We start from the raw sequence: 25,099 nt of genomic DNA on the forward strand, positions 1-25,099 counted from the left end.
CCGGGACCGGTCCGTAGATCAGTCAGTACCAGGTTGCGGCTCCTCCTCGTCCTCCTCCCTGGCTGCTGCCTCAGGAGCTGCCCTGCCACTCTGCTGCTGGCTCACCTTTGGTGCTCTCCAGCAGCCGCCATGGCTGGGGCTCCCCTTCGGCGTGGCACTGCGTTGGCAATGCCTCCCAGCGGGTGGCGGGAAGTCAGGGGCGCCGGTGGGAAAGCAAGCAGAGCAGGGGCTCAGGCAGTGGCGACGACATCCCTCAGCAAAAGACTACCCCCCCCGGGCCTCAGTAAAATTATCAAGCATTGACCAGTCCCCGGTGATAAAAAGGTTGGGGACCACTGATCTAAGGTTGCATCTTTAGATTACATTTGAAATTTCTTAACAATTGGAGGAGAAAGAGAATTGGAAGGCTTTGAAGTCAAATGTTAATCAGGGTGACTGACAGTTGTAATCTGATTGATATTTGTGATAATTGGGGAAATATCTTGAATAAGTGATAGTCAAAAAGCATCAAAAACAAATGACTGACAAAACAACAACAGGAAACCCACACAGGGATTTGCAGACTTCAATCCTGCTAAAATACAAATTGAGCTTAAGATGTGTAATTATTGGTTAAACTATGTCTAATGAAATGTAGAGACCTTTGTACTCCTGAATGGATAATTTATGTGCCACTTTATTGTCTCTCAAGGTTTAATTAAATGTTTGCCTCATGGCTAATCAGCTACAATTAATAAAAGAGGCTTGTCACTTGTAGGAAATGTTGAAATGTCCTCTTTTAGAATTTCAGTAGCTAATTTGTTGAGTCCTCAGAATAGAGACTATTCCTCCCCCTCCCATATCTTGTCATACGTTTAGAAACGAAAAGTAATTACATAGATAATAAATACAATACCATATCTAACATTTGTCCCATTAATAGCCTGCCTTATCTCACAGGCATAGAGTAGACAGCAATGTTATACGAAAGGTACAGAAGATCTACAGTCTTTGTTCTTTTATCTAGTGTTTTGTTTTTAAAGTGCCAGTACTCATATATAAGGATGAATTGATTTCTACCAATTTTACCCTCAAGACTTGGGAAAGCCCCAATTAAAAATTGCTGGTACTCAGTTTCAGTGAGTACTGTCACCCCCACCATCAGTACTTATATCAATCTATTTTTTAATATAATTTTATTATTTATTATTATATAAAGCATTTACAGAAAGGTAAAAGAGAAAAAAAGCGACCAGCTGATAAGTAATTATTATTAATTATCTAAAATCTAAATCTAAATTAATTATCTAAATTATCTAAATCTAAATTAATTATCTAAAATCTAAATCTAAATAAATCTAAATAAATAAATAAATAAAATAAATAAATTACATAGTCTATACATCGTCTATACAAGTATACCATACATAGTATGGTCTGATATTATCTCAAGAAATATGTAGTCAGTTCCCATTGCATATTAGTCCTAACCTAACAGTTATTGCTGTCTTTCTTAAAGTCCAGGTAATCACTCCACTGTTCATCATATTCTTCCGGTGGTTTCTTCTTAACCATGTTAGTGAGTCTTGCCATTTTTGCTAATTCCGCTAATTTGTCAAGCCATGTAGAAATAGTTGGGGTCTCAGTCGCCTTCCAGTGCTTCACCCACTTAATCTATTGATTCACACATGCATGTACACATGCACCCATATCAAAAGGATGGAATGCCAGGGGGAGGAATATACAGATAATCTAACAAAAGCCCTTTTGAGATGGTGTGGTCATGCATATTGGGAACCTTGCAGTCACACATATTGGGAACGTGTGCTATCTGAGACACTCCCTATATGTACAGCTGCCATGTTGTTTGAAGAATTGCACATATTTTGTATGCATGTACAACATTGCTGTGCATGAACCAGAAACCTGGAAAACCTACTGGTCAGTTTGCATGTATTGAAGCATTCATGCATGCAAAATGGATGCCGTGCCCTTGGTCAGACAACATGAGGGCCATACATATCCAGAGAATTGACACATGGTTGATGAGGTCCTAGTATGCCAAAATATAATTTATGAAAAGGGCTAAAATGCCCCCATCCATTCTAGGTCTGTCTCCCCTCTGTTGCCTTCCTTCCTGAGTCCCTACTCGCTTCATATTCTTAATTTAATTTACTGTCCCTAGTCTTACTCTTTTCTCTAAATTTCTCCTGCCAAGATGGGATTCAAAAAAACTGTTCAGTTTACACTTTGTTTTAAAAATCGCCAATATCTAATTCTAAACCTATTTATAAATGACATAGTCCAATTGTAATGAAGGCAAAATTGTGTGATAGAAGAACATTGATATGAAGAAACTTATCTTGAATACGGTAAGTTATTCTTAGGAACTCTAGCTAAACTTTCCCCATCCCCCAAAGAACAAACCCAAACCACAAAGAACCCGTGAAGTATGCCAAATGAACCGTATCTTGGCCTACATTCTGATTATCTTTCATTCACTCATGAAGGAGACCTTCAAATTCACTTGCCTGAGGCAGGGAAGAACTCCACGTCTTTCATGCTCAGGAAAGACAGATAACAGCTGCCCTTACAGAAAGAGATACTACATAAGCTCACTACTTTGTACTTGCACAAACTGTATCTTAGTTTGATTTATTTTGGTTCATGTAGTTTCCTCTTATAATTTGGTATAACTTTCAATAGGGCTAAATATGGCTGAATCATCAAATGAAAACTTTCACTAAGTTGTAGCCAAACTCAATATAAAGTTAATAACATGTACCTATCTAGATGTCTATATAATTCACAGGTGGGTGTCTATGTAAGAGGGTGCAGCTTATAAGAATGAAGGAAACTGTCATGGCTGAAGAGTGAGCTGATATTCTGGCATGTGTAAAATCTTTGTTCTCTCTCTGAACACATTACATGGGATATCAAATCTGTTGCCCCGTGGGGATGCCTGTTTCTCCACCTGTGCACCACCTGTACATTTGGAAGTAAAACAAATTCTACAAAAACATCTAGCTGTTGCAGTATGTTGCAAATGCTCCTGTTATTTCACAGCTCCTGCACCATTGCTTAACTGACAGTTCTTTGACCAGCACAGTTATACATATCATAGGCAAGCACTGACAGGTAAAGCTCTGCCTGTGATTCAAATGTCTGTCATTGTAACTTTTAAAGGCATAGAATCCTTGCAAAACCAGACAGTTAGCAAACCCATTCATTTGACTTACTTTCAGAACTCCATTTCTGATGCTGTTCAGTAGATATTTTGATGGTTTCACAGCTGTGTTGCTGCTTTGATGGGGTTTGCTGGGTATGAATCAGTTCCTAATCCCTGTTTGTGACTAATCTCAGCTGTCTTTAGTATGATATTCCTCCTGTTACCTGAATCAATGTGTCCCCTACACAAGTACAGCCAGAATACAATTGGAATCGTTCAGTCTATTTTGGCACAGTAAATCTCAAAAGAAAAAAAAGAGAGAAAAGATGGATAGCAGACAAAGCAAATATCTTTATTATCCTAACAAGATACAGAGTGGAAAAAGGAGTCAGTATCCAAATAAAACACAATTGTATTTCTTCCTAACACGCCAAAGAACCTGCTAGTGCACTGTTTTCTAAACTTTTTGAAGTGTGATTAATTTTTAAACGTTGCCTTTTGCAATCGACCTCAGTACCATTGCAAGCTCAAGGTTTTCCTTGAGTTTGGCTGCTGCTAGTCTGGAAGGCAATGGCTGTAGGGTTTGTTCATCACCTTTCATGCTGTCACCAGCCAGGAGCAAGCGACCTGGCAGTCCACAGGTTGGAGCTCAGCTTGAACTAAGACACCAGTGATGTGGGACTGAGAGGCAGTGGGAATAGATAGGCCAGTACTGCTGGTGGCTAGGAGTCAATCAAGGCCATGGGGATGAGCAAGACCACAGAGCAAACGTGGAGAGTATATAACTGCTGGGAGAAGGGGGAACACAGAGTTTTTCCTTGACCAGCTCAGGAGTGTGAGCTTCACAACCACATCTAAGATAGTTGCAGCCCACAGTTTGAGAACACTAATTTAATGAAATTATCTGATGGGTATCCCTAAATGCAGCATGTTGTAGCAGATTTATGCTGCTGGCTTAGAAAGCTTTAAAATGCTAATGTGGGCTGGGCTTTATCTTGCAGTACCCGTGAGCTTATGCTTAAAAAGTTATAGGATTTCTATGGCCAAACCCCAAACAAATTCAGAGTCCATGCATGCTGAATTAGCTTTATTATCATTGCAGCCAGTGTTAAAAAAAATAATAAAAGTTTTGAAAGCATGAGTTTTTTTGGTTAAATATGACTCTGACAAGAAACATGACATTGATGCAGTATATCAAAGCATGATAAGGAAAAGGAGGCTAAAGTTTCCTTCAGCTGTCCTGTGCAGAAAGAGCATTTGATCTTCATTGGCACTACTGTCTCCATCACATCCCTCAAGTAGAGATTAAAACAAAGGAACGTACAACGCAGAGACAGTTCTGAAGATCCTTCAATAGAAAATACTTCTATCATTGCAAAGAAGAGTCAGTTTACTTTAGTGTATATGTTTATACAAATGTAAACAGGCTGTCTCAGTAATCAGTCAACAGAAAACCAGCCTGTTTACTAGAAAAAGACATGAGTGAATGAAAGCTGTGCCATTTCATAACAACTTTTAATTACATTAAATGTGCTCAGGTCAAGAAAGTTATGCCAGATGTTTCTTAGGGGTGTATTTGAGAGGGAGGGAGGTGAGACAGAAGCATTCAAAGGTGGGTTTTTTTTAGGGACAGACACTAACACATCACATCTTTGTAATTTTAAGACTCTTCCCTTGCAACACTACCCCACAGCCATTACACTGCTTGGACTCCCTATGATCTTCGCAGACCTCAGAATGGAAACCAGGGGGTCGGAGGAAGGGTTGCATCAACCGACTCCATTCATCTGGGCAGTATTATGCTCCCATTTGCACTATGCAGGACACTCGCAACCCTATTGCTCATCCACTGTAACCTGAAGAGGGGCCTTGCCTCTCACTGCGAGGGGGCTTGCCTCTCCCTTTTATTTAAGGAGTGACAGTGGTTAAGGATAATGCCAGGAAACGAAACTTTCGTTTCACCCAATGGAAAAATTCAATTTATATTTTTACTTCAACCCCCCCCGCTCCCCATCACATTTCTCAGTTAGTTATACTAGTAATGCAACTTGTCAGGATTTATGTGATGCAGCAGCAAAGTTTTCCTTTTACAGAGAACCTATGCTGGAGACATGGTAGTGTTCATACTCTATGGATCTGCTTTAAAAATTCTCCCAAGGAAGGGTCTTGAAACACAGCAGGAATTTATATTATACTTCTAACTGCAAAGGGGAACTTTTCATTAAACTTTTAAGTGTACCTTTTGGCTTTGCTGTCTATACTTTGAATGCTGACATTCAGGTAAGGTTGTAGAAAAAGACCATCCGTCACACTGTTCCTTATTATACCAGTCCAGTGGGAATTGGGAATTCACAAATTAGCATTTCCCCCTTGTTAATATAGACTGAGTTTTGGACTTCTGAAAAAAGTGGGAATTATCTCCGTTGTAAAATGAAATGATTGTAACTGACAAACCATACATGGCCACCAAGCTCAGTGAGAACAAATAATCCATCCTACCTGCTTTGCTTTCACGGGATAAATTTTTCCCATCTACAGCCAACTGAATCATGCTGACTTCTTCATAAGAGTAGAAGGGTGGTAGAATTCAGTACCCCCATCCACTGATGTTTTTAGATACTCAAGTGGGTAGCCATGTTGGTCTGACGTAGCAGAACAAAATCAGAGTGTAGTGTTGGTCCTTTAAGACCAACAAAGATTTATTCAAGGCGTGAGTCCGAGGAATGAAAGCTCACACCTTGAATCAATCTTTGTAGGTCTTTAAAGGTGCCACTGGACTCTGATTTTGTTCTTTTAGATACTCAGTTAGGCTTATTGGAAGTACTTTGGATTGCAGCTTTAATGTACAACAGATCCACCCACCTTCCCACAGTTGAGAAAAGTAGGATTTTAATTACTAAACCACCTTTGGGGCCCCTTTGCTGGAGGTGGTTTGATTGAAATGCACCCATTCTTTGCATTTACTTAGCAATAAGCTCCGGTGAGTTCGGCAGTTTGCTTCCTTACATGATCCATGAATATAGGCTTGGGTTGCATGGACTAACTAGGGATCCTACATGCGCCTTGCAATCCTATGCGCTTCCTTCCAGTGGTTCACTGGCTAGCCCTTTCTACTGGCTCCCGCGCTCTCATTTGGAAAGTCTTGAGGCGCTGGGGTCCCCGGCCGATGCCCGCGCTTACTGCCTTCCTCTTCGGCGTGGGGCACTGGCCTGGGGGTGCCTTGGCACTGAAGCAACAGGCCTCTTCCTTCCCGGACTTCGCAACAGGGCGCTTCCTTTCCTCAACCGAGAGCGACGCCAGCCGGCGAGGAGGTGCCTCGAAAGGAGACCCTCCTTACACCCCACGGGCCACTCAGTGGGCAGCGCGGCCGTAGCCTGCGCAAAGCGGGATCGCATATTGCGAGGCGCGGGCGGTCAAGGCTGCAAGGAAGGCTTTTCCCGCGCGGACAGAAGGGCGTGGGCTGGGCGGAGCGGCCTCCTTGACGGCTTCGCTGTCGCGGCCCCGGTTTCCATGGCGACGCCCGGGCGTCCTCCCTCCCCCGAGTCCTTCTCCGGAGGCTTGGAGCGAGAGGCTGGCGGGGGCGCAGCCGTCTTTTCCTTTGGCGAAATTCAGCAGAGCTCCCTCGCGAGAAACTCGCCGGTCAATCGGCGGGCAGCGCTCTTCTGTCCCCCGTAGGGAGTGGGAGAGGCAGTCCCGCCGCACTCGCGCGTTTGGCTCTCAGCCGCGATAAATTGGTTCGTCTGCCTTTAAGGCGTCAGGAGATTGCTTGTTGCTCCTTTTAGTCTCGACCCAGTTTGCAGGAGGGGTGGCGGACGGAGGAGCAGAACGGCGGGGCGAGCGGCTGGCTGGCCGGCTGCCCTGTGCGGGCCCAATCCATTGGAGTTATTCAAAACGCCAAAATCAGCCCCAGCCCAGTTACAGTGCAAGCATGCCCTTGCAGCTGCTTCCTCGGCGAGCGCCTCGGTCCCCGTGTTTAGACAAGGCTTTCAAGCTGGCGGGTGAATTCTGTAAGGTTTTTTTTTTTTTCCCCTCCTACAGCACCTTTCTTCCTCACAGCCTTTTTTTCCTTTTCAGTTCCTGAGAGGTCGAAAAAGTGGTGTAGAGCTGTGGGGGCGGCAGAGCAGCAAAGAGAGGTAAGAATGCAGGACGGTGGCCCTCCCTTGGCCTATTTGAAATGCCTGACTGCCCTTGTACAAAGAGTAGTTCTGAATCCTAGGTGTTGATTGTTGACACACACACACAAAAGAAGAGGAGAGCTCCTTGTCTGTCGAGGCCCGTGAAATGTACAAAATGCTTTCATTGTCCCTGCACAGAAGATAGATTGCCAGGGTGCTTCTCTTTCTCTGGTTCATTCAGCAGAGCTCACAGCAGAACAAGTCAGACACGTTTAAGCTCTGCAAGGCTCCTTTGCCAGTTGTCAATAATGCTTCACTGTAATGGGAGCTGACCCTCTGAAACCTATAAACACAGCAGTGGAGAATGGGTATAATCACCAGAAGCTGTGTGCTCATGAACACCAAGTGAAGGAAAGCTTTTTTTTAAGGGGGGGGGGGATGAAAACACAGCTACTGTCTCTTAATGAATAGCAGGTGTTTCACTAGAGCTTTATTTGAAATCGCAAAGTACTCTCCCATCAGGCTGCATTCAGGAAAGGAATTTAGAAAGTTTTAGAAAGGCAGGAAAAATCAAATGCATCTCTATAGGAATAATGAAACCTGTCTTGGCAGTAGTACATGTGAAAAGGATCTTGGGGGTCTTAGTAAATCACACACTGAACATGAGTCAACAGTGTGAGTCAGCAACTCAATGGCTAAAAATCTAACAGGATTTTGGGTTGTATTAAAAGCAGTATAGTGCCCAGATCACTTGAGATGATGATACCACTTTACTCCTCCCTGGTAAGACCTCACTGGGAGTACTGTGTTCAGTTTTGGGCACCGCAGCTGAAGAAAGATCTAGAGAAACTGAAGCGTGTCCAGAGGAGGGCTACGAAGATAGTGAGGGGTTTGGAGACCAAGTTTATATGAGGAAAGGTTGAGGGAGCTTGGTCTGTTTAGCCTGGAGAGAAGACGACTAAGAGGTGTTATGATAAAGGTAAAAGGTAAAGGTATCCCCTGTGCAAGCACCGAGTCATGTCTGACCCTTGGGGTGACGCCCTCTAGCGTTTTCATGGCAGACTCAATACGGGGTGGTTTGCCAGTGCCTTCCCCAGTCATGACCGTTTACCCCCCAGCAAGCTGGGTACTCATTTTACCGACCTCGGAAGGATGGAAGGCTGAGTCAACCTTGAGCCAACTGCTGGGATTGAACTCCCAGCCTCATGGGCAAAGCTTTCAGACGGCTGCCTTACCACTCTGCGCCACAAGAGGCTCTAGGTGTTATGATAGCCATCTTCAAAACTTGAAGGGCTGTCATATAGAAGATGGAGGAGAGTTGTTTTCTGGACCAGAACCAGTGAGTTGAAATTATTTCAACAGAATTTTCGGCTAAGCATTCAGAAGTAGTTCCTGACAGAGTGGTTCCTCAGTGGAACAGGCTTCCTTGGGAGGTGATGAGTTCTCTTTCTTTGGAAGTTTTTAAGCAGAGGCTAGTAAGTCATCTGACAGAAATGCTGATTTTGTGAATTTAGGCAGATTGTGAGTGGGTGGACAGGAAGGGATATGCCAGTGTCTGTCTCTTGTGGCCCTTCGTTGCATACCCAGGGTATTGCTAATTGTCACTGTGAGATGGTAGGTGAATTTCCTCCAGGGCAGACTGGATTCTGGAGGGGTTTTTTTTTTGGGGGGGGTCACTTTTGCATGAAATTGGGGTCATGATGAATGGGCAGGTAGTTGTGAGGGGGTTGGACTAGATGACCTTGGAAGTCCTTTCCAACTCTATGGTTCTATGAATTTGGGGGACTAACAGATTTATTGTGGTAGAAGCTTTGTGGACTTGAATACATTTTATTAGGTTCATCTGATTAAGTGGCCAGTAGGCCACAAAATCTATGCCATAATAAACCTGTTATGTTTTAAGATATTACAGGAGCTTTTTTGAGTTAGCAGTCATGACTTGGCTGAGTTCATTTAGCTAATCCTCTGTAATTTGTGTGCATATTTGTCCTGAAGGGAGAGTGGCATGGTATAGCCCAATGTTGTCAGTTCTTGGATGCTAAGCAGGGTTGGTACTTGAAGGGAGAGCATCAGGGATGACTGTAGAGGAAGGCAATGACAAACCACCTCCACTTCTCATTTGCCTTGAAAACTAGTTTCTGGGGTCACCATAAGTTCCTTGCGACTTGATGGGACTTTACACACACATTTGTTTTGGGAGAGGTGCCGTGGAAGTGCTCTAACACAATGAAGCTATGTGTCATTAAAGGGAAACATTAAAAAGCATCCGTGTATAATAAATCAACCAGTGAAATAAGGAATGAAGAAAAATATTTTGTTGGGAAAATATTTTAAAAATTGCTTCTTTGTGTTTTATAAAATGCCCAAACTTGAAAAGAGACATTTCTAATTAGTATGAAAAATGTTTCTGGAAAATATTGGTGGCATTTTATGCTTTGTTTCCGTGAGAGTTAAACACCTGAAATTTGTTTTGGTATTTTTATTTAATTGTTTACTGGTAGGGCTTCCTGAATGATAACAAGGTAAGCCACATAAGATGCTTGTAATACTGTCTTGAAGTCAAACAACTTGAATTTTCCAAGTGAAGGGAAGTCAAAATCATCATAAAAATGAAAGTAGTTCCCTTGAAACAATGTGCTTCAATTAGGTGGCTAGCCTTGTACTTAGACACTAATCTCACCCCTGCAAAAGCAGCAATGTGGTATCTTGGGGAGTTTTACCAACAAGATGTTGCTGTTGGGGCAGGACTCTCTTCCATGTAAATTCATTGAATCTAGTTATATGTGGGTAGCCATGTCGGGTTGCAGTAGAAGAGCAAGATTCGGGTTCAGTAGCACCTTAAATGCAAACAGAATTTTCAGGGGATATAAGCTTTTGAGAGAGAAAGCTCTCTTTGTCGTGATGACAGTGGGAGTTTTGACTCCCATAAGCTTATATCCTGGGAAACTTGTTGAAATTTAAGGTGTTACTGGACATGACTCTTGCTGTTCAGTGAATCTGGCTGTCTAACAGTCATTCCCAATAAAGTGTTATGTTGTAGCATGAATTCAGCCCTGTAAACACAATATGTCTAACCTGTGTGTGTGACTGATAGAGTTTCCATAGGGGATGATGCACCTCTGTGTAAAATGCAGCATACAAGTCTTCATTTTCTCCTTCCACCCGTATAACAGTCATCGTAATGGCAGGCATTTTAACAGTGTTTGCTTGTTACCAAAGTTAAATAGTTTTGTTTTCATTTGAAAAGTGTTGTAATTTGTTTCTTTTTAGACATTTTAACAAAACAAGTGTCAGATTGTTGCATCTTACAAGATCGTAAGTATTGATCATCTTGTGTTTATTACAACTTATTCTTTGAATAACATCTGCTAAGAAGTGTCTAAGAGTTGATGACAGCCGCTGGTGATTCTTAACCTATAGTGAGCTTACGTGTACCATCACACTGTGAAGCATTTGTTTGTGGACAGAGGTATAGATGCAAATTATTATGAATGCCTGATAAAGTTGCTGCATATGCTGACAGTTTCCTCATAGAACAAATGATAACTGGTTTCATATGGTAGCATGGATTCTGTTCTTGCTTTCCAATCCATTTGTGGAATCGAAAGTGCTTTAATTTCAGTTGAGCTTGTTTATTGCAACCTCACTGATGGTGCTGTACGGTTGCAGATCAACCCATTCACAATCCTAGCAACAAGTTCACAAGTTTCTCCTACGTTGTTAGTACACGGAAGACTTTTCTCTGTCAGAAAAGTCTAATTTATATACATTATTTTTCTAAGTAGTGATAAGGAACGATTTAAAAATTGATGTGTTGATAATGATCTTATTTGAACACAATTCAAATCAGGCCCAAATTAACTTCTTTTAAGCTTGGTCTCATTGCAAGCTCTTGTTCTAAGCTCTGAGTTCCAGGGAGGTCTTTGAAACTCCATAAGGCCTGAAAGGCCTGTCAAGCCTCTCTACTTGCTCTGTCTTTCCTTGCTTCCCCTTTCTCAAAACCTACATGGCAATGGCAGCAGCAACAGCAACGGTTATTACAAAAACCTTAATAAAGTCCTGGAATTTTTCAGATTTCTGGATCCTTAGTAACACTTACTGAAGACTGCAGCAGCAACAGCCCTTTTCATTGCTGCCAGCAGGAGTTTCACTGGGAAGGGTAAGCTGTAGGAAGGGATGGAAATAGGACTTAGATCGGGGCCAAGCCAATTGCAAGGCTGAACTGAAACTGGTTTGGCTTAGCTCATGCTTGGCTTAACAGTTCCAAACTGAAGAAGTTAATATACCAGATTCCCCAGTTTTACCTGGTATCTATTGGCTATAGTTGATCCTGTATTTTATCTACTTCTCTGCACTTGTATTCCTAGCAGTATCTCTAACAATTAGAGAATCTTCTCTCCAGTTTTGCAATGCTATGTTTCTGCCTCCATTAAAAGTTTGTGCCTTGAGGCCTGACAGCAGGGCTTACAATACCTACATTAAACCAAATTTAAAAATAAGGGTGCTCCTGCTGCTAATACTCTCAGATCACAGTCATGTAAAATGAAGGAAGTGGCAGCTGTAACTTTAATGGTGGAAAGTGTAAGCTGAGTACATGGGAAAATGAACACAGTACTCTATGACAAAAAAGTCATATTAGCATTTATGAACTTCAAAATGACAAGCTAGACTGCCTTATCTTTTTTTTTGTGTGGGGGGGGTTCTGCTTTAAAACAAATAAAGCTCCTGTTCATATATGACTAATTATAGAATTAAGTTGCTATCCTGTTGTCATACCAGCTCTTCAGGTTTCCATAACTAATTGTTTACCATAGATATAATAAAGTTAATAATTATATGTAATTCTATTTCATGAATAAGCCTCAAAATTTAATATTGGCTAATACAAGTATTTAAGCTCAGTTTTTGTTAAAGTATATACTTTCAGGAATTATTTGCCAATCTTTTGTTTTCAAAAGTACATGAAGAATACAGTATAAAATAAAGTCAGAACTGAATTCTTCTGATGCTGTTTTCATACCTGATATAGTTATGTCAGTGTCTTGCTATGCTTTTTTACTTCCTTAAGTATATATTTTTGTTATACGTTTATGTATTAATTTTAACTGCTTCTTTACAACAGTGGTCCCCAACCTTTTTATCACCGGGGACCACTCAACGCTTGACAATTTTACTGAGGCCCGGTGGGGGGGGGTAGTTTACTCCTCTACTCTCAACCACTGCCCTAATGCTCTCTGATCTCTATGGTAATGTTTAAACATCCCTTCAAAATAAGAGACAGACACGCCACAACAATGAACATAAGGAACATTTTATTTTCATGGAAATTTTAACTCATGACAATGACAGATCAATGGGAACCCTGAGCTTGTTTCTCTGCAACAAGATAGTCCCATCTGGGAGTGATGGGAGACGATGACACCTGAAGTGTGTTGTAAAGGGCTGGGGGGGATGAAGTAAAGGGCTGGGGGGGGAGAAGGCGTCCTTCGCGGCCCACCTCCAATTAGTCGACGGACCACATGTGGTCCGTGGCCTGCAGGTTGGGGATCGCTACTTTACAAAACATTAGTTTTCCTGTGCAATAACATATGTACAAAGCTTTTTCAAGCATTATTTTAGTGCCCAGTGAATATGAGTTTAGGATTAAGTCTGCAAGTACTTCAGATTCACTTGATTTTTTAAATATAAAAAAATTGGAAACTTTACATCCATAGCATTTCCTCAAGAGTACTTTACCAGTCTCATACAAGGTAGTCCAATAGATCCTGAAGTAAACCATAGAAATAAAAAAAAAACGTGGAAGTTATACTGGTCTGCAAAGGAAATAACCAGCTGCAAAGGAAATAACCAGTTCTTCATTATTTATTTTCTTTTGGCATAAAGGGATAGAACAATAGCAAGTACATCTGGGGAATAATATGTGAGGGGGATTGGGACAGATTTCAAATTTTTACCCTATTTTACCCTACTACTGGTATGGAGGACTTGGAGTCATCTGTCCTTCCTTGCCCTCTCTATGGGACTGAATTGGGGACCTAATGGTTTTACCATCTCTATAAGGCAGATTGAGGATTTAATAGTTTTGCCGCATCTTGTTGGTTTTATTTGATATATTTTTGTCTGTGGTTTTAAGGGATATTTTATTGGGGGGTTTATACAGACATTTGTAACCCACCACGAGCCGTATGGGAGTGGCTGTTAAGAAGTCTAATAAATAAATAAATAATAAATTTGCCACTTTTTGTTTTCCACTGATTGGTAGTAAAAATAATCACAACACTGTCAGCATATAAAGTGATATTTTATTTAAAAGATTATATCATGAAGAGAAGTATGAAATACCACAGGTTAATTAATCTCACTGAGGAATTTACAGCTGGAGAAGATGCAAAATCTAGTTTTACCCATTTTCTACCCAAGTTTTTAAGAACTAGAGTACTGTGGGAATATTTTCTCAGTGATGTTTATTCCACAGTATGTTGATTCATTCAAGGCTTGGCCAGTTGTTTTAAATGACCACATTGCATAACCTGTTAAGTATATGCAGAGTCAGCACAATACAAAGTTGTATTAGTGTGAATTTACTACAACAGATGTGGTCAGTTTCATAGCATCTAAAAATGCTGCAAATTTCTCTGGACCTAATTTTACATGGATAACATACACATGAACTTAATATCTAAAGAAGGTAACTGACAGGAATTACTCAAGCTATTCTTTATTCATTTATTTAGTTCAACATGAGTGTATTACCTCCCGTGCCAATACAAAGTCCCCAAGAGCATCCAGATATGGAAGAGATTAGATGCCCTTCACCAGCCCTTGCAAGGTATATATTATTTGTATTTCTCTTATCTCAATTAGCTGGTTATTGTAATAACTTAAAAAAAAGAAATAAAATGGTATGTCGTATTTTGTCATATAGTTTACAAAAGCAGCATATCCTCATAGGAATGGTAGTTGTGCATAATGGATAAAACAAAAGGTAGCGTATAAACTGGTTTTTTTGGGGTGGGGCGTTAGTAGTTTTAACAAACTGAAATAAATTAAAATGGTGTTTCTTACCTTTTAAATGAGAAGCTGCTTTGTATATATTCATATTTTATATAGTATATTTTAGTCTCAAGATTTCTTATTCTTTGTCTGCGTAGTTCTCAGAAATCTACACCTGAAGCCTTTCTAAACGATCAAAGCGTGTCCCAACTACATTTTATTTAGCGTGCTACATCAGTGGTACAGCGACCCTAGTATGATATGCCATGCACATGAAACTGATGTGTGTAAATATGCTGCCGTTCTGATTTTCAAATTAGTTAAGTCTGTTTTTTAGCAATGTAGTGCCTCCAAAGAATTAAAGATAAATAAAACAAAAATATTAATTAAATCTTGGTATAGTGAGAGAGTTGGAGATGAACTGAGTTATGAATCAAGAAGTTTCTGACATATTATTCAGTAGCAGACCTGGGTTTGCAGTTGAAGATTCATATGTCAGGGAGCTACAGCCCATCTGCTTCTCTGATACATTTATTACACATGCTTGCAAATAAAACCATATTTTATCTATATTCAGAGGTGCTCTAGATATTCCTAACAATAATTTTCCCATTGCTCAAATGCAATAGAAATTCACAAAATACAATTTTTTAGTGTGTACCTGAAAAGCAATGTGTGAATTGATTTTCAAGTTTGATTTTGAGAGCTGTGAGCTTAGAATAATTTCCTGTTATCTCTAATGAGCATGGCAACAATCTGCTTTTATGGTCTTAGCCATTTGATGTTTCTAGTAAAATACTCTTAGCTGTTCATTTCCTAACTGCTCTTTAACTGATGGTACATTAATTTCCTTATGCCGATCTATGGCCATAATAAAGAGCTGATTTCTAAGTTCTAACTTTATCAAAGACATTGGGATCTTGTCTGTAGGTTTTTTTTTGAAGAAGTTTATTATTGGATTGTGTCATTACTTTTTATAGTTTAGACCTCTACACTGAAGTGTCAATATGTTTGTGATTGTGCTTGTTTAAAAAAGCTAAATATAACTTAACTAAGATATTCATGATGCCTGTGCATGTATAGTCTTCATACATTGAAGCAAAGCATGGTTGTGATTATCACATTTGAGTAAAATGTTTAAAGAAGAAGAGAAAATGCATACCCGTACCCTAAACCTTTCAGAACAAGGATCGTTGTATATGCTTTTAGGGTGGAATTATCAGAAATCTTCTGCTAAAGCCACATCTAATACAAAAAATTAAGATCTGGAATATCTACAGAGACCAAAAAGTTAAAACGATACTTGTACTGTCTTTATAAAATGTGTTTGATAAAATACCTTGTCAATATTTTAATATTTATCTGTCTTTGCTTGGCAAAGATTAATACATAATACATGTAGCAGATTTTGACGTTAAATCACCTCACAGTTCTTTAATTTTTTAATTTAAATTTAGGATGCATTTGATCAAAGGCAAAGATGCCATAGATCGTTATTTGGCCATGCATATCAAAGGATTGTCAAAACAAGAGGCTGCTGCGTAAGTAAGGTCTTTCTGAGGCATTTTTATGGAGTAAGTTTATTGTTTTCTTTGTTTCCAGCCCTATTCTTTGAAATCTAAAGTTCCTCAGAAAATTGCCTGAGGAACATGGCACTTAAAAATTAAAAATGATATGAAATAATTATGTTTCACTGCTACTTATCTTGCATATATCAAAGCATTTAGTTCAATGCCTGTGTTAATTCTCTCTCTTACTAAAGTATTATAACATTTACAGCATTTAATTGTTTGTCAGTAATTAAATTATCTGTTTTTCTAACTTAGTTTTTGAAAGTCTTTAATTTAAGGCTGAAATACTACTTACAGAAGTAATATAAAGATTTGCAGTGGTGACTTTTTAATGCACAGTAGTTCTGTATAAATCTGGTCTAAGGAAAGTGCTATTTCATCTGACATTACGTAATCATTTCATTTGTTCTTCATGTCTAAAAACACATTTGAGTTTCATGTTTATTGGAATTATGGTAAATCACACTTACCCCCAAATACTGCTAGTTTAGAGATTGATTGCAAGTGGTGCTTGGTACAAAATGCTTGATATAAAGGATGCTGAGATGGTGTGATCCTTTGCTCAAACATGTACACCTGTGCAGGGTGACCTGAATGTCCTCCCTGAACATTGTCTAGCTGCATCCTTCTTTCTTAAGAGATTCAAAACATCTGTGCACTCATTGACCAAAGGTACCTACCAGTAGTCTCATCTTTAAGGTAAGACAGGTTTTTAAAAGGTTACTGTTGAAAATAAGAAAGCTAACAGTAACACTGGTTTGAGGTTAACTCATCTCATTATCTCATTTTGCAAGTCCATTTTTTCCAAGATCCCTTGGTTAAATCCAGTATTGTGATCAGTTCAGGATTTCTGTGAAGGTGAATACTTATAGGTCTGTGAAGTTCTTAGATCTATGGAAGACTACTTATTTGGGTTCTTGATAGTTTGCTTCCATGCACTAGGAACTTTGTCCCTTTATCTCTCTTCTTTTGCCTTTTTTTGTGAAGCGACTCATTGTTACACTCCCAAATGATTCCCTGTGCTTGTGATTCACTAGGATCGTAGCAGAAGGTGCAAACCAAAGTTCCGTTGGACTGGGGAAAACTTGGTTGCCCTCTACCTGGGGAAAGTACCCTGTCTGTTTAATAGAACTTCAGGGTTTGGAAATGAGCAGGTGAATTTGTTCGTGGATAGCATTATCTCGTAAATAATATCCCACTAAGGGAACAAGGCACTTTTTCTCCAGGCTGTTAGCAACCCAACAAAAATTATGCCTTCAAAACATTCTGTGATAAATCAGCAAATTGTTCAATGGTTGGCTCTGAAGCACATACTATACTGTCCTAGCTGTCCACTTTTAAACTCACAGAGAAAGTGAATTCAGGCACAAGGACTAGGATCTAGTGAACAGTACACATTCCTCTTATTATTTCTTTTGTGAAAAGGGAATGTCAGAAATGAAACTAAACTGTCTCAGAGTGTACCTTGGCATTCCTACATTTGAACCATCAGTTCATTTCTTTTGTATATGATGCAGTGTTGTGTCAGCATAATACTTTTCTTATTACCATAGGCTATATATTAAATGGTATTAATAAGAGGGAATTGCTGTGATTGTGTGAAGCAGGGTTTTTAAAATGGTCTTTCCAGATTGATACAAATTATACTCAGGGTCTTCATGCCATGCAAAAAATAAGCCTTATGAATAAATTGAGAAATTGGGTGATTCTAGGAATATACAGAATCCAAAGATAATTATCACATAGCCCAAACATAGACATTGTTTTATTTATGTCCAGAGACATATTGTGAGGCTAAGGAAGAACTTGGTCTTTACTTATCTTCACCATACATGAGGTAGAAAGAGCCATCAAGTCTCAGCCAACTTGTGGCAACCTTGTAGGGTTTTAAAGGCAGGAGACAAAAAGAGGTAATTCACCATTGTCTGCCAATGCTTATAAACTCTGGATTTCTTTCGTTTTCTACCATCTAAGGACTAACTAGGACCAACTCTGCTTAGCTTCTGAGATCTCACAAGTCTGGACTAGCTTGACCTATGCAGGGTTTACCATATATAGTGTTTACAGTGAATCATGGTTCATATATTGGATGTCCAAACAAGTTGGGCTCATTTCCAGAAACTAGGATGACATACTTAATGTCATTGAAATCCTCTTATGTTTCTCCTATCTATCCCAAGTTCACTCATCTTCCGGCTACCATGCACTATTTTTCATTTCCATCCCTTTCTTTTATGGGCTGCTAGTGGTGTTTACTGATGTATGCAGGGAGGAGAGTTCTTTCCTTTTCACTTCTTTAACATCTGTGTCACATACTAACTATATTTAAGCATAGTTTTGTTTAAAAGTTTTTTTTTAAATTAAAGCACAGAAATTAAACCCAACGTGAAAGAGTAATTTCAATTAATGTTCATGATTGCTCTTGTATATAATATATAAAGCAATGGCTGTAAGAAATACTAGTTTTTCATGATGTACTTAAAATCTTTAATCAGCCTGTTTTACTTATTTCCTACATAGTTCATATGTACCTTTCTATTTAAACTAAAATATTATTCTATGGAAAAATACATCTTGTCCATTTTTTGTAACAGAAGACATTATAAATTAAAGCTTTTTTTCTCTAAACTCCCTTTTGGTAAGATTCTCCTAAAAGTAAAGTAGCATAAGTTATAGATAGTATGGAAGATATAGTCTGCATTTTCTGCTAATGTTTTCACAAACTAATGTTGTTTAAATATGTATTCTGTTCTGACTGAATAATTCCTAATAATCTTCCTTGTTGTGACCAAGGTCATGTTTTTATTGAGCAACATTCAAAATGAGAATGTAATTCTGAAAGTTTGTGTATTTGAGACTGAGTATGAATGTCTTTATGCATATCTTTTGTGTTCTGTACTTTATCTAATGTACATAGTGTAATTAGAGCAAGATTAAATAATAGAATTGCATAGCAAATGAATAGTTTACCTTCTGAAAAAATTGCCCTATACATTTGAGTAATATTGAAGACTTCTCTTTAAAAGGTTAAAAAGTTCTAATCAACTTTTGTACATTATGTAGAAGTTCCATTTTCTAAACTCTGCAAAAGAAAGTTTCATATTTAATGGGAAATCATGAATTATTCCATTTATTATCTACTTCCTCCTTTCAAAGACATGATCTGGATAAAAGGCGGGGTGAATAATTTCAAAAAATACAATACATTTTTAATGGGAAGGTGCAAACTACAGATTCTCATGACTATTAGCAAGTAGAGGAAACAGAATTTTACTTGCAAAAACTCATCAGATTCTTGCAAAGATAAAGTACAAGACATACTTTAATAAAGGAAGTGAACTGAAGTTTTTCTTTTTGTACAGCTTCTTGTTTTTGCTAAATTTAATTATGTCATTTAAGCCTGATTTCTTAGTAGTTTAACAGTTCTTAAGAAATAGGATAAAAGTAAACAACTGTGCTTTATTTGAGGCAATGCAGTTTATGTGGAGATATTCAGTGTGTTAAATGGTATGAATTACAACTGGGAATTTCTATTTGCCCCAGAACTTATGAAGTGAATTTATAAAGTCTTCTGAACTGTATTTAAACATTTTTAAGTCTTGCCCTATCAGGTTGGACAAATTTTTCATGTGAATCTGTACATCATAACTGAAAAGTATCAATGTAAAATGAGTTAACTTTTCACATGGAGTCCTCCACCAGGCATTTGCTTGAGTTCAACAACATCCACGGGTCTGCCCTCAGACACCCCCTCCGTAACCTGAACCAGCCTGACCTCCTTGGGGGTTTGTCTAAGTTGTAGTTGTTGTTATCGCTGACTAAAGCCATTGAAGTTCTGTTGATTTAGATCCACTATTGGATTGTTGCCGATGTGTTATTTTGTGACACTGTTATATGTTCATACCGTTCCATGTATTAGCCCTGCAATGTTGTATGTGAACCACTCTGAGCTGTATGGGAGGGTGGTATAGAAATCTAATAATAAATTAAATCTAATAATAAATTAAATAAATAAGTAAATGTTTTTATTCTGTGGGGCAAACTAGTTTTGATTTAGAGAGTCATGGACACAAAATCACAAAGAAGATACTTTCTCATAGTTAAAATTAGCGCAAAACTGTAGCATAGACTTCCAAATCATCAATTTAGAACATAATCCTTAAGCTATTAAATACTAGATACTTAATAAATATCAAAATAGGGTATACTGAAAAGTAGGAAGTGCTGTAGTACACTGGATGTCTAGGTTGCATGTTTGCTCTCTTTCCTTTCTTCAATAATGCTTCAAGCAGGCTGTGGAGAAAATATGATAAAAGGTTAGTAAGTAGTAATGCAGTATACAAATGTAATAATAAATTAATTAAATAGAAAAATATTTTTACATCATTGTGTAAAGTTTTCAGATTGCTACAGTTAATGAAAACATTATCAATAGAGGGTTAGATTCTGGACTTTGGCAAACGAAATGATCTTCATAATTTGTAACATCATCACTCAGTGGATGATGTTCTATAACTTACATTTACAGAATAAGTTCAACAAATTGAATATTTATGTAGAAATAAGATTTAAAGTTGAGTACTAACTTTAAATGGAAGTATTCAGCAGTCACCTTTCACAGTGCTTCCATTAAAAATTACATGGACAGTAATATTTTAAAAAACCTTCCATGAGGTTTAATTTAATACAAGCATCATTCTCCTTACTACAAAGGGAATGTTAAAAAGAAACACTTTAACACTAATTCACAGAATTAGTTGAAGCTATGTAAAATAATTGTTATAAAATAACAATAATTCAGTATTAAAGCAGCAACTGATGACATTATATGCAAATAATTAATTTTTAAAAATTAGATTTGAACCTAGCCTTTTGAAGACAACAAGATTTTCAGGGCATCTGTCAAAGGGAGCTTGGATTCACAAAAGTTTATACCCTGAAAATCTTGTTGGTCTATAAGATGTTACTGGATTTGAATCTAGCTTTTGAAACACAGATCAATATGGTGATCTTCTTAAAAAATAAAACAAAAACAAAACAAAAAATGAGAACACTTGAGTAATATTTGTTGTAGGATGCTGCAGGGGGCTATACTCCCCCCCCCATGCTTTTCTTTTTTTTTTATTGAATACCTTTATTGGCATAAAGCAGATAAGCAGGATAAACAAAGTTAGTCAGGATACGTCAGACAGTTTAAATTTAAAAACTGAGGACAGAAATTCAGCCGTAATAAAAGTAACGTTGGCATCCTTATCACTCAGTATGCTTTTCAACAACTGCATGTGCCCTCTGGCACATTTGGTCCATGGGTTGGGACTGAGTTGTCACCAGTATGCAGATAACACCTAGCTCTATCTCCTGATAGATGGCGAGGCAGACCCCCCCCCCCAAGAAACACTTGCAAGATGTTTGGAAGCAGTATCTGGATGGCTCGGGCAGAGTCACCTGAAACTCAACCCCTCCAAGACAGAGGTCCTGTGGCTAGATAGAAGGGGACAGGACTGGGAAATGCGCCTCCCCTGCCTGGATGGGGCTCAGGTTATAGTTGTGCCTTCAGCCTGGAATTTGGGTGTGATCTTTGATGCTTCCCTATCTATGGAGGCTCAGATCACAAAGGTATCCCAAGTGGTGTTTTACCATCTATGCCAAGCTAGGCTACTAGCACCCTACCTGTCTCCAGAACACTTGGCCACTGTGATCCATGAAACCGCAGAAATTGCAGTTGGTACAAAATGCAGCTACTAGGGTCCTGAAGAGATCATCTTGGAGGGCATAATGCCAACGTATGCTGAGGCAGCTGCATTGGTTGCCAATTGGCTTCTGTCAGGTTCGTTTTGGTTCTTTAAGGCCATCCACAGCCTGGGCCCCGCTTATCTGAGGAACTACTTGTCTCCTTATGCCCCTTTCAGAGCTTTGTGCTCTGCAGATATGAATCTGCTGGTGGTCCCTGGGAAGTTCGCCTGGCCTCGACCAGGGCCAGGGCTTTTTCAGTCCTGGCCCCGACCTGGTGGAATGAACTCTCAGAAGAACTGAGGGCCCTGATGGAGCTATTACAAGCATTTGGTTGAGGCTGTGCTAGGAAGATCTGATCCTTCCCTGTACAGACCCCTGTAGGGGTCCGGGAGGCAAATACCATGTTCACCTTGGCATGGCCATTTTTTCCTGAAGCCGATGGTAGATCCCTGTGGACTTCTGTGGCCTGTTGTCATCAGCCAGGGGTGGGTAGGGGGAAGGAATTCTGCCATTTGTTGACGTGGGTTATTGTTATTGTTTTATGTGTTACGTGTTTTATGGATTTTTACTGCAATGGTCTTTGTGGACCTTGTTGTGAATTGCCACAAGTCGATTGCTTCAGAGTGGTGATCAACATATACAAGTATAAATAAATAAATATTCTGCTGCACTGATTTTGAAAGCTTTGCTTTTGGTTTCATGCTGGCGAAATGGATATAAAGATGTTCAGATTCACTTTTAAAAAATTGTTTCATCATTAAAATAGCCAGTATGAGATGGACACAGAAAAAAAATATCTATTTTAAAATATTGTATTTGCTCCTTCTAATACATTTAAAGGTTCAGAGCAGTATTTGAGCAGTATAAGAACTTAAGAGAAGCTATGTTAGCTAGGCAAGTGGTTCATCTAGGCTAACATTCGGTGTCACACAGTCGTCCCATCAGGAAGTCTACCAGTAGGGTCAGACCTCTAGAAACCCTCCCACTGTTGTCCCCTAAGCTCAAGAATACTGAGCATCACTGCCTTGAAAAATGGGGCATCCAAGCAACACACAGTAGTCCTTTAAATAATGTTTGTAACTATATTTAAAACTATCTTTTAGAAATCTGTTGCAGGTTTTCTACAATCTTAAATCAGTCCGGGAAAAGAGTATATAGTAGTAGTACAAGCCAAATCTTTAGATATATTCTTAAATGTCAAATTCAAAAGTGAAAACCTTAACCCTGGATGATCTACTAGACAGGATCTGCTGTCCTGCTAGGTGCTTGATAAACCATGTGTTTCCAGCATCTGTTTGGCTGTGATATTTAGTGTGTGATAGGGCTGCAGTTCCTTACGCTCTTTTGAGCTTGCCCAGACCTCTTTAACTAGAAGTAATATGCTTTTATAGATTAATGGAAGGGGGTTATCTGTGTTTGTAAATCCTAATACAGAATTGTGGTCACAGTGGAAACAAAGAAAAAAGTTCACCATGCAGGGCTGTGGTAAAAATAAGCCATACATTTTATGCCAAAGACCTCATGAGAAGGTAGATGGCAAGGTTCTCCTGGGCTGTGAATCTGGTGGAGAATGGTATGGGACAAAAGCACATAAATGTGTGGCAGGCTTTTGTAAGACTAATACAAAGACACTTAAACCCTTGAGACCTCTTAATGAAACACCACTTGGAGGTTTGAGAGTGTTCTACTTGCATCATAATTGTTTCATCTAGGCCTACCTACCACCTAATGCAGATGTTCCATCATAATACAGGTTATGTATTATGACAACATCATACATATATCATTGTGAGGGTAGGATACGTAGGTCTTTCAGGCATCAGTTCCCTTGAAGAAGAGGCAATGAGTCATACGTAAGTAGTCTCATTTGCTCTTACAGAGAGGAGTTCCTCTCCTGTTTGAACTCATTGTTTCCTACTGGAAACATGGTGGTGAAAACCATTTGGGCCACATTAAGTGCTTGGGTTAGAGATAGCTGACTTGAAAGGCAGCCCTGTCTAGGTTGTTCAGAGCGACTCCTCCAGTAGAGGGCAGTTGACATCTGCTCAGAGAGGCAAAAGTCAGCTGCTGTAGAAGGAAAGGTAATAGGAACTGATTTGCTAGAAGTAGCTGATTTCTCAGGGGAAAGAGAAGTGTTGGCAATTAAAATAGAATTGTTAGCAATTTGAAGTCTCTGAGCCTACTTCACTCACCCTCATTAGCTAGTTGTATGGCTATGAATGAAGCAGGGTGATGCATTGGGAAGCACTGCAAAAACACAGTAATAAATATTTTTGTATCCCGCCCTTCCTGGTTGTCTCTATAGTTGGCTCTAAGGCCCTCTATAGTAAGACAATCTCTATCATATGGCTCTTTTTGCATTTCTTTTGCCTTTTCTCCACACAGTTTCAGTGGGGCAGCAGTGTTAGTCTATTGTAACAAATTGAAACAGAAGTCCAATAGTTCCTTTAAGATTATTTTCTGGATGAGCTTTCATTAAATAGAATTCATTCCTTCAAATACGCTAGAAGAAAGAAACCTTTTGACCTCAGTTTTTCAGATAAGTACTGAAAGGGAGGGAGGAAAGGGAAGAGTTAAGCAGAGCAGAATCTAGTATAGTGAATCAGGTGAAAATCTCTGTTGAGACAAGACCTACTTTGATAATTTAATGGATTGTGATAGTCAGAGTTGCTGGCTCTCACATGCCATGCACTGCCAAGCCTCCACTTTGCAGTAGGTATAACCTATTATGATGATCTAAATTTGTGATGTGATCTATAAACATTCTAAAGCTGTTTAATAACTAAAAGCTTTAAAGAATTCTTACAGTATTTAGCAAGTAACTAATCAATTCATTGTGGCATAATTCCAGGAAGTAGCTTTGTAGACTGAGTTCTCTTATTTATCCACATTAAGTGCAATTCAGATCTCACTGAATTCAGTAGGAAAATTTGCTTTAATGTTAGTGGCTGAGAATCACATCCATTACATTTTGTACTTGCTTTGGTTTTGCAACTGTATTTCGTTACAGTAAGCATTACTTGAATATCAGCGATTGATTGCAGTATTGCTTTATTTCCAGTAGATGCCCCCAGAGGCCATTCTACCTAATGAAACAGCTTTGTTAATAATGTTGAATTTTGTTTTTTAAGACAATATTATATTGATATGAAGACCAACTGGTAAAAACAAACACTTTAATAATTTCTTGAAGTTTGAAACTGATCTTTAGGAATTATTTGAAATAAGAAGCTGGGTATAGTCAGTTTTTTAAAAAGATCACATTCTTGTGATCTTGTTCATACATCACAAATGTGTTAGTTTTCTCGAATTTGTTGACAACCTGCTGTATTTCCAGGTACAGATTTCACATTATATTGATTCCTTTTTAAATAAGTATATAGTAATTGGGCTTATATGTACTATAAAGTGCACACAACTGGGGCCCCTCCTCTGGCCAACGCTGTACCATCATGCGAATCCTACCCTGTGATGATTGGCTGAAGATAGGAGAGGAATGGGGACTGTGCCATTTTCTTGTGTTTTATGTTTCTTAAAGG

At 39.0% G+C, this 25,099-nt stretch overlaps 1 protein-coding gene across 7 annotated transcripts in view; it reads left to right on the plus strand.

Annotated features, from left to right (window-relative positions):
• TTC29 (tetratricopeptide repeat domain 29) overlaps positions 1–25,099 on the plus strand; it is a 358,212-nt gene that overhangs the window by 226,679 nt on the left and 106,434 nt on the right. For 3 of the 7 annotated variants that reach the window (XM_077300153.1, XM_077300154.1, XM_077300155.1), the window contains 4 exons: positions 7,223–7,281; positions 10,534–10,578; positions 13,998–14,092; positions 15,714–15,797. In XM_077300153.1, coding sequence (XP_077156268.1) covers positions 14,004–14,092; positions 15,714–15,797 — 173 coding nt within the window. In that variant the 5' untranslated portion in view covers positions 7,223–7,281; positions 10,534–10,578; positions 13,998–14,003. Of the gene's footprint in view, positions 1–6,299; positions 6,460–6,623; positions 6,883–6,938; positions 7,147–7,222; positions 7,282–10,533; positions 10,579–13,997; positions 14,093–15,713; positions 15,798–25,099 lie in introns of those variants that run through there. The other 4 variants (XM_077300152.1, XM_077300150.1, XM_077300156.1 and 1 more) reach the window with 4 other exon arrangements.

Source organism: Paroedura picta, chromosome 10 (genome assembly GCF_049243985.1).
Source record: "Paroedura picta isolate Pp20150507F chromosome 10, Ppicta_v3.0, whole genome shotgun sequence".
NCBI lineage: Eukaryota > Metazoa > Chordata > Lepidosauria > Squamata > Gekkonidae > Paroedura > Paroedura picta.